This window comes from Pundamilia nyererei, unplaced genomic scaffold, assembly GCF_000239375.1.
Source record: "Pundamilia nyererei isolate P.nyererei 1_Seehausen unplaced genomic scaffold, PunNye1.0 scaffold00001, whole genome shotgun sequence".
Taxonomy (NCBI): Eukaryota; Metazoa; Chordata; class Actinopteri; order Cichliformes; family Cichlidae; genus Pundamilia; species Pundamilia nyererei.
In genome coordinates, this window is record NW_005187402.1 from 5060613 (window position 1) to 5076629 (window position 16017).

Consider the following 16017-nt stretch of genomic DNA (forward strand, 5'->3'; position numbering starts at 1 on the left):
CACACACACACACACACACACACACACACACACACACACATCCAGCATACTCACTCTGGTACTTTAGCCATCTCATTGTTTGGACAGAAACTATGTCTCCTCTCTTGGACCCCATTCATATCCTCCCAGTAAGAGCCTGCTTAGAGTGTGTGTGAGAGTGTGTTTGTACTTGTGCCCAGAATGAGTCCTGGAACTGAGCAGATAACACCCATCCCCTGTTACAAGGGCCAAAGAAGAGCGAGGAGAAAGAGACCACCGCAGGTCCACAATGGGCCAAATGAACATGTGGCTGCCAGGGTGCAGCGAGACAGACAAAGGTGGCAGCGCCGTCCGTACTAATGCATCAGACAGATTAATTAGCTGCTACCGTGCACATCTGGTGGATTCAGTGGGTTGGCTTCTCAGAAATGCATTACCTATCAGCTGTCGGTGAATAACACTCCGTCAAGCTTCAAATAAAGTCATTTTATAAATCCAGATATGAATTTGATGCTCCAGACCCCAGAGTAGATCTAAAACTCGTCACTCTACTGTCAAACATAATGCAGAGGGGTTGTAACAAAATAGCCAACTGCTCAGGTCCACATGCCTTCCATTTCTTCCTGTTGGGCATCTCATTTCCTTCTTTCCTCAATGTTATATTTGGACTAGAGAAAGACACTTGAGCTGGAGTGCGGATGTACACATCGATGTTTTCTTAATGTGTTCCTCTTTGTTCTTTTCTACAGGACTGCACTGTCTATGAGACAGAGAATAAAATTCTTCACGTGGTAAGTTTTTCTTATAATATCAGCGACCATTCAAAGTTGTCAGTCAGTTTTTGGGGTCAACAATGAACTTTCATGCTCAACTAGCTTTACTTCATTGTTGCACTGTCACACATGTGGTTACAGCACACATGAAACTGCAGCGCGTGGTAATCCGCATATTTCCAAGCAGCTGGCTCATTGCACAAACCTGCCATCTAGTATTTGCAAGAACAGAATTTCACATCTACCGGCAGACTTCTGCACCGGTTTTGAGAAATTAAAGCATTTAGAGAAAATCTGTGTGTGAAACAGAAAAAAAAGTATTAGCTAAACTGGTGCATTTGAGTGCGCTTCAGTTAGACGTTTGTGTTTGTGTGTGGGCGTGTGTGGGCATGTATGTGCGTGCACTTCAGCGTACTGTTTGTTTTTGGTCGAGTGTGTGGCACAAATTTGTGCATGTTAAAGTGCAAATGAGCCCGAGGCCTTCTGAAAGCTTCAGTATGTGTGTGTGTTGTGTGTCCATGCGCGCAAATGTGTGCATCCATGACGGAGAACTGTCTGCATCCACGTGTGAAACGGACTGAGCAGCCAGTGTCTGATTTGGGTTGACAGTTGGTTTAGGACACTTCCTGCTGCCATTCAAGGTCAGGTGGAGGAAACCAAATGAAATGTTAGCAGGGGTAGCTCACAGAAAAAACTGTTGACGCATCTTTTGGCAAAGAAAACGCTCAAGGAATGCATATTTTTGCACATGCACATTAGATACTCTGTAATCCATAAGCTCTTTGGTTGAGCTGTCATTTACCTCTGCTGTTACAGCCCCAATAATGACACAGGACAATGACATCAGGCAAATTCAAATATTTAAAGGGCTCCATTGCACACGCAGTTACATGCTCACAGCCATCAGTGCCCGACAAAGGGCCGCACATGATTAAGTCTGTTATGTGCGGGAGGTTTATGTGTGAAAGAGGGAAACAGCATGAAGAGCGAGAGAGAGGAGGAGCTGTTTGTTTTTAGATCCAGCTTCCTCGCAGGCTCTTATTTACTGTGAGTTTTCCACAAAGATGAAGTGAAGGTGAGGTAAACCATGCAGGCACACACAACAAACACAAATATCCAATCTTATCCCCTGTTTTTGAAACAGAATGGCACTTATATTTGGACTTGGACAAGCGGACTTGTCCCCAAAAAAGTTTTTCTATTGCACTGCTAGGTTAAAAAAAATAGGTTAGTTCTAGCCAATGTGTTATGTTGACTCGATGGAATTTTATTGTAGCTGGAAACTGAATTAGAGGGAAGAAAACAGCATATTTCTAACATTTGAATCCTAGTGACCCCTGAAATTAAAGATTATTTACTTCAAAATAACAGCAGCCAGATGTGATTCAGTATAGATGGTAACTTGGTACATTAAAGTGCGTTTCTACTCTACTAGAGCACTCAAAGCACTTTATAAAAAACAGACTATTTACTATTTATCTCCGATTGTTTAGATTTGACCTCCAGGTATAGCAGGTGGATATAAGTAGCATCTTCTCCACCACATAACCAGCAACAAGCTGGTTCATGTCTGTTTGTTACAGCTTCTACTAAAAGCTACCTGTTTCTCAGATGAAGCAATGATGTTCGCCTCTTCAGCCTCACCCTTCTTCAGCAAGGTGCACTTAACTCACAGGTGCTTCTTCAAATTTTGAAGTAGAGCATGTTAGCGGCTGACAGCAGCTAACAGACTTAGCATCACCCCAAGCAAGACTCTTTTTTTTCCTCTTTTTTTGTCTTTTGACGCAACAATGGAGACAGTAACAGATTGACTGGAAACATCATGTTGCTCATTTCAATGCAAATGTAATCTGAGTACTGCTGCTTTGTAACATGTTACAGACAACATTGCACAAAGCTTCAAAAAAACAAGTAAAGCAATAAAAAAATAAGTAAATTAAGTAAGCTTTTAGTAATTTGATCATATTTATAACTGAAGATTTAGACTGGGCTCTCTGATAGACAACGAGTTAAACACACCCGTGAGTAACACTGGTTGATTAATTACATTTCCAGCTGACTCTTTTTCATCCAGAGCTCCAAAACAGTGGAGCAAATGTAAACATACCATAACTGTAGGACACTGCGATACTATAGCCTATCGTAACAATCTCTATAAATATATGATTATTCTAAAAGGAAATGCTTTAAAGGGAGTGATTCTTCAAATTCTGCTCTCATTTCAGTCTGAAGTCTTACTTACAATGCAGTCATTTCACATAACTGTGTTTACAGTTTCACTCAAGTATTCTACTGTATGCAGTTTGATTCAGACAGACATACAGTATCTAAGAGTCTCCAGTGTATAGCCAGCATGGGGATTACAGACTGTTTACTGTAGTGATAGTTGTACCTATCTCAGCTTCTGCTCAATAATGCAAAACTCACTGCTACTCTGTTCTCTTTTAGACCACGGCCTGCAGCAATCAGATGGACAAGGATAGTGTGCATGCGTGTGTGTGTGTGTGTGTGTGTGTGTGTGTGAGAGAGAGAGAGAGAGAGAGAGAGAGGGAGATAGAAAAGAAGAGCTATAAGATATGAATATGTGTGAGTCTGTGTCTGATGGAGCATGAAGTGTGTATGAGTGAGTGTTTTTTGTGCATGCATGCATAAGGATGAGAGGAATTACATAAGACTGTCCTAGTTGTGTGTTTTCCCTTTCTCTTGTTTTCTCCCCCTTTCCTCCCGGACTCCCGCTCCCACCTCCCTGCCTTTCTGCTTCTTTCTCTCTCTTCCTCTTCCCTTCTCTGCCTCTCCATCTTTCGCTCTGTCTTGGTTGATACTTGCTGCAGTGTGTGTGTGTGAGTATGTGAGAGACCATGCATGTGCAGAGGATGCATTATGCAACCGTGCTCGGTGTGTACATGTGCATGAGATAGAAGGCGCGAGTCGATGAGGATGAAAGCACATGAGAGAATGGGAATAAGAAATGTGGTGGTGGTGCTGTTGAAGGAGGGGGATTCCGCCAGAGCTTAATCCGTTTGGCAGTGTACTATGTCTGGCTTTCTGTTTGACTGCTTTTAAATCTCACGCCAGCCAGCCACATAAGTTAACCTCCCTATAATCTGTGCTCTGGTGCTGGGGAGGCGTGTCAGATCAAGGTCCAGGGTGTCAGAGCTAGAGGAGCTGAGAGTAGCCGCACTGGTGGCCTTTTTGTCTCTCTGCTCGGCATTAATCCCGGGTTAGGACTATTAGTCTAATGATCAAAGACGAGCACAAGTACAGCCCCAATATTGTCACTTGAGCTTTAGCTTGGCATGGCTCTATACACAGGATTATAAATGCACCTTTTCTCATTGTTTCTACCCCTAACCAACCTTTAAACCCACCCTCACTAAAACTCAAAATGCTGTTTGGTGCCTGAGCTGGGTATGCCATTACGTAACGTGAACATGCTGGCTAGAACATAATATTACTGTATAAACATAATACTAAGCAGACAAGCCGATCTTTAAATAAGTGACTCAGAAAAAAAGATGCAGGTGTGTGTGAGAGACAGCATCACATAGCCAGCTTGCCGAAGATTCTCCACCTTTTTCTTTCACACTGAATGAATCATAGGCTGTGAGCTATGGTGTGTGTGTATCACATGTGTGTATACTGAAGATCTCCTCTGTTCGTTTGGTAACTGTAATCTGGTAATTGCTCATTAGGACGTAGATCAGAAGATTATTTCATACAGGGTTCATCACTGCCATGCTAGTCACAAGCATACTGTAGCTGTAGTCTGTCTTCCATGTATGCCTGTTACATTTTAGCGTGTGTGCATGTGTGCTAGCATGTGGGTATGCACTACAAAGAGATGCTATGAAGGAGGATAAGCAGGGTAACAGTGTCTGTAAACCACCTGCAGTCAATCAACTAAGATTAGAAGGCAAAGATAAATGAACTTGCATGCGTGACCGAGCACACAAACAGCCTGAAATATAGTCAAGGTTTATTTAGAACAGGCAAGGTGAGGCAATGCTTTTTGTGAGTGCTGCTTGGATTGGGTAATGTTGTATGTATTAGGAATAGGCTTTAAATGCAGTGTGGGGAAAAAATACAGCAGTTTTACAATTTTTCTTTCTTTGTTTGTTTCATTGATATCCAGGCAAATGTTACTGATAAAAAAAACAAATGGAAACTGAGCTCTGTAATTTAGACGTTAGAAAATGTCAACTGAACACCTCAGGCTGGCTAGTACGGCTGATGTGTTGTTCTGTCTGCGACGGTGTCTTGTGGGCATGCCTGCGGACGGACTGTGACAGGAAACAGTTTGTGTGCTGGATTGATGGAAGTGGCGACGTGGAACAATCTGATGAAATAATGTCTGTTTCACCTCCTCCAGCTAGGTCACAGCATCCCTTGCGGCCCAAAACCAATCTCAATAACTTTCTGTCTTCCTCTTTTTCTGTCTTTTTCTTTCTTCCTGTCATTTTCCCTGCTCTCTTTGCCTCCATCTTCAGTGTAAGACCTTAGCAGGGATATGCGATCACATCATCTCTCTGTCGTCAGACTCTCTGGTCTCTCAGTCTGCCCATCTGGAGGTGGTCCACCTTACCAGCATCATGCCAAACGAAGGCCTGGTGAGGACCTCTTTGAAGATGCACAAAATCAAACAAACTAAGGCTGTTTTAAAACTGCATATATCAACAAGTACTTTATTGCGACAATCGATTAAATTATATTTGTACTGTGAAAGGCAACCTGTAGTTGCATAGCATCTTCTGACCTAAAAGTCTTCCAGGAAGCACTTATACAGCTCTTAATTTACTTTTTCCAGGCTCCAGGTCTTGGTTTATTTTTTGCAAGTATCGTAAAACTGTAGCCTCATAGAAAGCCCAGTCAAGTAAGAGTGCAGAATTTGAACTGGCGGTTTGAGTGTTTTGGTGGTTCTTGGCTATCCGGAAACTTTGTGTTAGCGTTTCCTTTAAAATCCATCTGTACAGTTGAAGTCTCACAGCAAATATTTCCTAACTAGGTCTGAAGTTCTCACTTTTCAGGTCAAAGGATAAATATGCAGCACTGTGCAGAGGTCTTGAAAATGCCAAAGAAGTTCTAGACAAAAAACTTGTATCCTGTCATTGTGTGCAGTGCATCCTGGACAAAAGTCAAACTGGTAAGCCTAAAAAACTATCTACAGCAGACGAGAAGTCATGTCCTTAAGAAATAGGAAAACCTCCAGCAAAGACCTGACAGAAGACCTGAGAAATGTATCTGGTCCTTCAGCTGATCCACCAACTGCTCACTGAAGCCTCATCAGAAATGGTCTATGTGGTAGGGTGACTGTCAAGGAAGGATGTAAAACAGAGAGAAACTGATAGCAAATTACACAAGAACTGGACTGAAAATATGTGGCAACAGGTCTGATGGAGTGATGAATCCTAACTGGAAATTTCTGTTCAAGTAATTTTCAACATGTATGTACACGGTGGAGGCTCTGTCGTGGTTTAGGCTGCATTTCAAGCCATTGGTGGTGTCTTATCTATCAATCTTGTTCTTCTTCTTTGATCCCTAGCTGGCGTTAGGCCTGGATCGGCTCCTAAGCCAATACGCCAATGGTGGGTGCCAATAGATGTCGAATTTCCTTCACAACTCGTTTCCATGCATGACGATCGTTGGCGATTGTCCTGGCCTTGTCGAGATTTATTCTGCAATCTCTGACGTCATCTTCGACCTGTTTTAGCCATGTTTTCTTTGGTGCTATTTGTTGGATTCTCCACTGGGTGGGTCATTTACACCAGAAGAGTTGGTGTGGTAGTCAGCTCGCGTCCATTCGACACACATGGCCAAACCATCGCGATCTGCGTTTTTGAATTTGCTCCTCGATTGGTGGTTGGTTGTCGCACATCTGTTGGATGTCCTCATTTCGAAGGCGGTCTCGAAGTGATACTCGCAATATTTGCCGAAGGTAACGCATCTGGAAAACTTTGAGTTTGTTGAGGTCCACTTTGAGCACCGTCCACGTTTCGGATCCATAGAGTAGAATCGGCAGGATCAGTGTCCGGAAAAGGTGGATTTTGCTCAGGATGGAAATATTGGTTCGCTTCCGGTGTCTTGTCTATAAGGTGTCTGATTGGCAACAGCTTCATTTTTCAACGTGGCAATGATCCCAAACACACTTCCAGTACAGTAACAGCATACCTGTGTAGAAAATCACACAATGGACCTCTATCAGTCATGGATTGGCCTCTACAGAGCCTGGACCTCAATGTTATTAGAGCATTGTGGGATCATCTTTACAGAGAACAAAGCAAAGGGCAGTCAACGTGCAAAGAAGAGCTTTGAATGTCCTTCAGCAAGCCTGGGGAACTATTCCTGAAGACTACTTGTAGAAATTAGAATAAACCTTGGCTAAGAGAGTTCATGCTGTATTAAACAATCAAGTTTGTCAGTATTATGCAAACTCTGTTTTTCCCTTATATTACTGTGTAAACCGCTCATAAACCGGTGCACCTATTTCCCATTTATCTAGCAAAATATAAAAACACGAGCAGCAGCTCAAGACTTTTGCACAGTACTGTACATATGATGTATTTCCCTGTGTACTCTTATACTAAATCCACCCTGCCTACCTGTGTTTGCTTGCGCTTCAGGGGATGTATATAAAATCAACATATGATGGACTCCATGTTATCACCGGAACCACAGAGAATGTGAGTTTTTCCTTCAGTCATTTGAAAGGTTGATGCTCCACCAACCCCAATATAACACCGATTTTGTTGCCTCAGTATTCGCCTAAATTTGTTTCCATTGTCTGTTTTTGTCCTCCATTTTTTGCCTCTGCAGTCTCCAGCAGATCAGTGTAAGAAGATCCATCCAGGGGATGAGGTGATTCAAGTCAACCACCAGACAGTGGTGAGCTAAAGACCTGCCAAACACAACACTGAAGGCATAAAAAATTACAGAAAAGGTCCTTTCCATTTGTTTCCACCGTGACTGCAGTCTTTTGTTCCCATTATGTGCTATGTTAAGGAGGTGCCAAGGTACATAATGTCTGCCGGCACCACCACTGCTGCCACCATGGTGCTTCCTGTCCTGTGCCTGTGTTGCTATATAGGCTAATTAGGCTAGAGGCAGGAGCAGATTATAGGGCAATTGTTAGAAGACCTTTATTCAGACCAGTGTGATTATCTGCTCACTCTTTCTGGAATTTCTTCCTATTGTCAGAAAAAAAACCCTGAAGGAGGCATCCTGTTTGAAATGAGAGCCCATGTTCCACTTTCATGTGTGAAAAGCTGTATTCTGCCTAAAACTCATCACATCAGAGAAAAGCAGAGAAATGGGCAGCCATTTTAAATGGAACGATGGCTTGTGAGGGCATGTGATTGAACGTGCCTATCTATTGCCTGTGCTGTCAGCTCGGGCACAAACAATTTGTTCCAGTGTTTATATGAGTTTTCTGAAGGGGGGAGTGTTGTGTCTGTGTGCAGACGTCTTTTGTCTGCTTTTTTCCCCATATGAATTTCCTTGTGCATCTTGATAGGTGTTGCTCATGCGAAAGCATGCATGCAGGGGCTTGGGAGCGGTTCTGATTGACATGTGAGGGAGGTAGGTGTTATCTCTGTCTCTCTCTCCTCGGGGTGACGGTGCAGATCGCACCCTGCCAGGCTCTCAGCTCCAACCCTTCATTACTCCCTCAGCTAGACCCTCACCACTCTGATACCTCACTCTGGGGTAGGAGATAAGCAGTGGGGGAAACAGAGGTGTGTGTGCGTGTACGGTGGGGGGGAGGCTGAAGCATTTGGGGGAGGCTGAGATGCTGAGGCAGAGCTGGGAGAGTTGGTGGGAGGGAAGAGAAAGTAAAGAGGGACTTGGGGAGAAGAGTAAGGGGATAAAAGAAAAAGAGAAGAGGGGGGGAGAGACAGCAGAGGGAAGTCTCCAGTCAACACAGCTCTTCGTTCAATCCCAAATTGAGCTGCTAAAGAGTAAAGACGGATACACACCACCAGTAAACTGTAACTGTCAACAGCAATTGATAAGTTCATCTTATCAGCCTTCAAAGTTAAAATTACATTAGTGTGAATATGGATCGTACAAATTCCGTTACATTATGGAATCATCATGTAGGCCTATTAAGCAACAACACTGCCTTCGTGTCTTTGAATGAGGGTTTTTGGAGACTCACTTCAAAACAGGGAGTTGTTTTTTTAGCTCAGCTCGTTTTCTGAGGAAAAATGTGGAATTTGCTCAAATAAAAAACTGATTGTTTGAAGAGGCAGCATAATTATGTGGAGGTAATAGCATCTGGGAAAATAATGAAGACCCCTGGGATTTGAAAAAAGCTCTCCAGCAGCAGTTTATGCTCTGTTATTTTGGTAGGTCTCTCCCTGCTTCCCTTTGCTATCTGTGTATTTGGATAAGAGAGGAGACCTAAACTGGGCTGGTTACCAGTAGCTGTGTGAGCCCTTGTGGTTTACAATGCACTATGTTGTTCATGGAAGAAACAAAAGTTTAGCTTGATAAAAGTCGAGTTCAGCTCACTCGCAGTTTAGCTGCATAAAAATCAAGGAAAGGAAATCGAACCACAGTCTTATCAACTCATGTAGCTTCAAAACTACAGACACGACAGGATTAGCTTAGCATAGCTAAGTCAGGTGGGGGCAGCGTTTGCTTCAACAAACAAGATATTGCACTAATTGTTAAACTTCAGAAGCACTGATATAAAGGTTTTTTTTTTGTTTTTTTTTTCTACATTTTGTCAGATTTGAGCTACCTGTTTCCACCATTTCCCAAGTGATTACACTAAGCTTGGCTAATTGTTGTGTGGTTATCACTTCATGCTAAACAGTTTGCTAGCAATCAGCTCAGCAGCCAAGCACGACAAGAATGTCCCAACATGTTGAAGTTTTCCTACTATAAAAAAGGCCAAAATGCTTAAATGGTAAATGTTCTGTGAGCGTACACAGCTCTTTAAAGCTTTGTCTAAAATGAGTCGACTTTTATTTCAAATCAGGAGCTGATTAATGTATCGTAAACAAGATTTAAAATCTGACCAGAGATTCAAAGCTAGCTTTTGATGCTTGAAGGTGTTTAGATGACAGGAACTATTTGTTTCCACACTTCTGTTTGATAAATGTCCTTACCCCTCGCACAAGGATTTGAGCTTGAGCTCAACAGTTCACATCGGTAAATTACAGCACAGATGAATGGCACCAGTTTTAGTGTGTCCAGGAATAACCCCTTTTTGGTTTAAGTGGCAGGAGAGAACAGACAGCAGTAACTCACTTTGACCCAGGCTCTTCGTGCATTTGAACACTGACTGAACTCAGAGCTCTGAACTGGAGAGGGGGAAAGTGGACGCTATAGGCCGACACAGGCCATCATTATGTCAGGAATAAGGTCAGAGCAGCTCTGTCTCTGTGTGTGGCTGAGTGTGCATGCGAGTGTATGTGGCCTCTGCGGACATTTACAGTGGCTGAGACCAGTGTAGCCAATCAATGGCCTGACGACTACTTCGAGCTCTGGAGACAGGCCGGCCAGAATTGCTGCAGTCAGCACTCCTTTCTCTCTCTCTTTTCTGCATTCCTTAGGCCTAACTATACTGACTAAGCAACCCTCTATTTAAATATGACACTTCTTCTAGACCAGTGGGGCCACTGTGGTCAGTTTTTTGCTTTACTTAAGGCTACAAAGTTTAGCATTCAAACACTCTGTGTTGCAGCTTGTATGTTTGCAACTATTAAATCGGAACATTTTTTCCTTTTAGGTTAGACGTGCTTGTATTAGACTACATCGAATTTTAGCTTTGAGTTAAATAGCAAACTCTAAACTAATTTGGTAACTAGTTTCAGAAATTGCAAATTAGAGGTTTATTATAGATGGTATTACATGCACACCTGTGGGTTCTTTCCGGGTAATCTGACTTGCTTCCACAGTAAAAATGCATATTGGTTTAATTGGGGATTCTAAATTGGCCATAGGTGTGAATGTGACTGTAAAATGTTTTCTGTCTCAATTTGTTAGCCCTGCCACAAACTGGCAACCCTGCCTTTTGCCTTATGACAGCTGGCATAGGCTACAGCAACCCTGTGACACTGAGTGCAGAAGAAAACGGACTGAAAGTCAACTTGGCTGGAAATCATGCTTGGAAAGTTTTCGGATAAGGCCAGGCACTAGTGAAAAATAAACTTAGCTGTCCATCACTGCGTGTCAACTAACCAATTTTGACCAATCACATTAACAGATCTTACAAGACAGACATACCAGAGAGTGAAAGCAGGTGATGTTTTGAAAGCTAGCAGGTACTATTTAGGTAGGTATGAAGTTAGCATGTTAGTTAATTCTATCTTTGTAGGGAATATTTGTGTATAACATGAATGGAACTGGCTGGCAGTGATGATATCTATCTATTGGACATTTAAAACAGAAGTTCCTCACAGGATGCTGGTTTGTCTAAGCTGTATACTAGAGCTGCTCCAGTGGCTTTTCTAATAATTTCTTTCATACTATTATTACTCTCTGTCTGGAAAAAAAAAAAGTATAATATGTCCTAGAAACATACACTCTTTTGGACAAGCAGTATCAAAAGCATGTGTGTGGTGGTTTGCAGCAGCAGTCAGTCCTATATCTGCTGCTGTGCATGGTGGTTTTCCACAGCAGATTCAGATGAGCCTGATTCATTGTGTAACAGTTTGCAGCAGTTGTTTCGGGAGCCTGGTATGTGTGTTTCTCAGGTGGGCTGGCAACTGAAGAACCTGGTGAATGCTCTAAGAGAGGACCCATGTGGAGTCATCCTCACGCTGAAGAAAAGGCCCCAGAACACCCTGAGCTCCACACCAGCTCTGCTCAGGAACGTCCGCTGGAAACCACTGGGCCTGCAGGTAAACACCAGCACAACTCACAGACGCATTAATGTCTCGCATGCTGACCGGACAAACGGTCAGACTCAGTTTGAAGAATTACTGTGACTAAAATGTGAACGGAGATGTCAGAAACTTGTATTACTTGTATTACTCCCCTTCTGTTTAGCCTCATGCATCCTTATCAGCACACTCGACAGCTACAGTGTAAATTCACATATAGTAACCTGTGTAGTACTTCCAGCTTTGACTCACTCTCACTCTTGCTTTTACTGCCCACACTCTGCATTCTGCTCCTGGCATTTTAAACGAATATTGTTTTAAAAGAAACTTATTCCCTGATTGACCTTGTATCAGTCCTTCCGTTGAGCATTTAAGAAATCTTTTTTACCATTTGCCACACTGCTGGCAGCGTTCAAAGCCATTCACAAATGCGTAGGCAGCTAATGCTCAACCTGAAGAGAATTTAGGCATACAGAAGGCTTGCTTTTTTTTTGTTAAACAGCAATAATGCTAAAAAATCATAGCAGTGGAGAGTAAACTACCTAATTAAATCTGCACTTTATTTCGATCTTGTGTAAAGGATGTAAATAGCGCAACGTGGCCTAAAGTTTTATGCTGGAGAGAAAGAGTTTAGGCAACAAAAGGTCATCCGAGGGGTCCCCATCCCACTCCCCTCCTACTCACATTCAGATTTATTGAGACTTTAGTCCCGATTCATTCAACCTTTGCCCCAGAGATCGTCTCGTTGTCAAAGACGAGTAAATTTTTAATGTACTGTAGATCTTAAAGGTGGAACGCCTGTTTGAAGTCTCGCAGCTCGTAGTGGGTGTACACATTTCACTTAAGGGCAAATACTTTGTTAATCTGTCACTCGCCACCCAGAAATATCACTGAGCAATTTAGGCACACAGAAAGAACGAGCTGTGCCGAGACGGACGGAGGGGTGAGGCGAGGGCTAGTCTGATGCTGCCTGAGTGCTCTCTGAAGCGCCAAATGTTTTGTCAAGATCCTGTGTTGCACGGCTGCTATTTTTATCTCAGCATCAGGCTAATTCATTTACATGCTACATGTATGCTTTGATCTCTGTTCAGCTGCTCTTTAGCTTTTTGAGGTTTTTTTTGTTTGTTTTTATTTTTTCGTATGCTCCTTTTTTATTCTGTGCTTTCTGTGAGCATATAACTGCATTATTAGGTGGCATGCATGCAAGTGTATATTTATGCAGAACTTGCAGCTTCTGGGTAGCGATGTGCAATAGTGCTCAACTTCATCACCACAAGGTGAAAGATCATAACAAGGTAAAAGACTCTTCTCGTTTCCAGGTTGCTGCCTTGTTATCACGGCCCCCGAGTTGTCATCAGGAGCCTATTGTTATATTTATGCAATAGCAGGGGATTGTGGGAATTCTACTCTGATGGACTGCTTAGACATAAACGCGCCATGAGGGGCCCAGATCAGAGCGCAGAGATATCTGCTGGAGAAGAGAAGAAAGGAGTGTTTTAGTTTTGTTCTCTCTCAGAAAGACTGGATCTCTTAATTATTCATAAGCAACTACAGGCAGCTCCACTGGCTCTGAAACAAGAGCTGCTACTCAGCAAATACTGTAGATAATTCACTGAATCCAAAATATCTTGCTAAACAGCCTGTTTGTGTGTGAGCATGTGTGTGTGTGTGCGGTGGAGAGAGGTGGGTGTGCGCACATTGCTGAGCTTGGCCGCATGCACGCTTGTCCATCTGGGTGTCGGAGCAAGTGTGTTACTGTACGTGTTTGTACATGCATGCGGAGAGATGATTCCCTGTCATCGGACCCGTTGCTCCTTTGAGAGGCGAGGGAACTGGGTCACTTCACTGTGTAAGCGCTGGTTTTTGGATGCATTACTGTACATGCACGCTTCCAAATCAAACACACATAGAGAAGACATGCGCACTCGCACCTCTGAGCTCAATTTTGGAGGATGAATTGTAAGGGCTGCGAAGTTTAGCTGAAATGTGGCAAATGTACAGCTGGATTATAACTGAATCCACAAAGGAAACAATTTATCTCGGCATGTTATCATGCGATTCCAAGCTCCCGAAATCCTTCCATGGCAACGTCTTTTATTCTGCTAAATAATGACATATCTCTCTCCTTTGCTCTCTCTCTCGTTCTTTCTATGTGTGTGCTGGTTTGTGAGCAGCAGGAAGGAGTAAAAGCAATTTGATGATTCACTGTCATTACATGTGAAAGGGTTTTAAAAGAGAACACGAGGATTACCGTGATGATGCATACCGCATACGTGCATTCTTGCATGAATGTCTTCTGGGCTGCTGCAACATGTATGTGTTACTGAGAGCATCCACGTCACAGGTGACACATGCGCCACATGTTGTCTGTGACCCTGCTTTCACAAACCTGTTACATGCTCAGACATATAAACCATTACTCTTGATAAAACCTGCTATTTTGAGCAACATGTATTGGCAGTGAAGCTCTTAATTGATTGGCTAGCTGAGTGCGAGGGAGGTTATTGATTTCTATTATTTTTTTAATAATCACAAGTCGTTCTTTTGGTCTGTTATTGTGCTGTGTGGTGTTTTCAGCTCCTAGTTTCATACTCAGTGCAGTCATATGAGTGGTATCAATCTCTTCATCTAACTAGAGGCATTAAAGCAAATAATTACATTTCTCCAAATGTCACACTGTTAATTTGACACATCGGTATATGCCATTTCTATTTTTTCCACATGGGCTTGCTTTAGATATAGTCACTGGCCACTTCATTATGTACACTTTGCTAATACTGGGGGGGATATTGGGCCATACTGACATGATAGCTTAAAACAAAAAGATTCTTGCACATCCTGTCCGCCGCATCCCCCCAAAAAACGGATCCATTTGAGCTTTTTGACACGGTGGGTTATCCAGCCATCAGGAGATGGGTACACTGTTGTCACAAAGGGATAGACATGGTCAGCAAGAATCCTCAAATAGGGCTGTGACATTTAAACAATGCTCAGTTGATAGTTAGGGGCCAGGAGAATATCTCTCATATTATTAAACCATGAGCTGCCTGAACCATTGATGCAAGGCAGGATGGATCCATGTTTTCTCATTGTTTCACACCAAATTCTGTCCCTGCCACTCCGAGTGTTGCAGCAGAAATCAAGACTCATGAGACCCGGCTGCATTTTTCCAAACTTCAATTATCCAGGTTTGGGGAGCCTGTGCAATTTGTAGTCTCAATAGCTTGTTCTTAGCTGAAAGAGTGGCATCTGCTTCAATGCTCGACATGTTGTGCGTTCAGAGATGCTCTGCTGTATAACTTGGTTGTATACAAGAGATTATTTGAGTAGCATAAACAGCCATGCCAGGTTCAATGTCACTTAAATCACTTTTCTTTCCCATTCTGATGCTTGATTTGAACGTCAGCGGGGCACCTTGACCATGCCTAATTCCTAAATGCATTGAGTTGCTGCCATGTGATTGGCTGATAGATAGATTTTTGCATTAACAACCAGCTGAACAGGTTTATATAATGAAGTGGACATGAGTGTCCCTCTGGGTCACAGTATGGCTTATTTATCATTATTTATCAGTCACTGTAGCTTATAACTTCTGTGCTTATGATTGAATGTTTATTATTTCAGCACATTTTTGGGGGGCTAGATTTGTCTGTAAAGGTTATAGCTGAGTTTAAGTTTAGATTAGTACTGTATTTTTCGGACCATAAAGCGCACCGGATTATAAGGCGCGTTAAGCAAAACAAAACAGTCAGATAAGTCAAACTTTACTCAACTCATTCTTCTTGCTTCCTCCACTTCCCTATCATTGATTCATTAATGTTCAATTCTCTTGCAGCTGCTCTATTCCCATGTTGTTGCTCAATTGTTCTCGTAACTGAAGTTTGGTCAGTTTACAGCATCTTGCCATGCGATTGCATTTGTCCCTAACCATCGGGAACCCTCATGTTAACTTTTATCGGGTGTGAAAGAATTGCTGCACATTTCACGTATGTCAACATACTGATTGTTATCAAGAACACAAATTACTTGTCTGATATTTACACATCATGTGGAAAATGTGAAGGTGTGATGACAGTTTAGTTCTAGTCAAAACATGCTTATTGTGCTGATCGAACAGAAATGTTGGTGCAGATCTAAACTGTCCTCTCTCCGTGACCCTGGTTCTGCTGGAGGTTTCTTCCTGTTAAAAGGGAGTTTTTTCCTTCCCACGTTTGCCAAGTGTTTGCTCATAGAGGGTCATATGATTGTTAGGGTTTTCTCTCTGGGGCAATCGTGGCTCAAGAGTTAGGAGTTCGCCTTGTAACCGGAAGGTTTGGATAGTTTTGGTCGTTGTGTCCTTGGGCAAGACACTTCACCTGTTGCCTACTGGTGGTGGTCAGAGGGCCCGGTGGCGCCAGTGTCCGGCAGCCTCGCCTCTGTCAGTGCGCCCCAGGGTGGCT

At 42.8% G+C, this 16017-nt stretch overlaps 1 protein-coding gene across 6 annotated transcripts in view; it reads left to right on the plus strand.

Annotated features, from left to right (window-relative positions):
- The window catches only part of LOC102207626 (connector enhancer of kinase suppressor of ras 2), a 63564-nt gene that overhangs the window by 21551 nt on the left and 25996 nt on the right, over window positions 1-16017 (plus strand). For all 6 annotated transcript variants that reach the window (XR_001290278.1, XR_001290277.1, XM_013908864.1 and 3 more), the window contains exons 5-9: window positions 729-770; window positions 5240-5359; window positions 7370-7429; window positions 7563-7631; window positions 11450-11596. Coding sequence is in view for 4 of the 6 variants with exons in the window: in XM_013908864.1 (XP_013764318.1) it covers window positions 729-770; window positions 5240-5359; window positions 7370-7429; window positions 7563-7631; window positions 11450-11596 (438 nt within the window). In the remaining 2 variants the exon portion in view is untranslated. The remainder of the gene's footprint in view (window positions 1-728; window positions 771-5239; window positions 5360-7369; window positions 7430-7562; window positions 7632-11449; window positions 11597-16017) is intronic.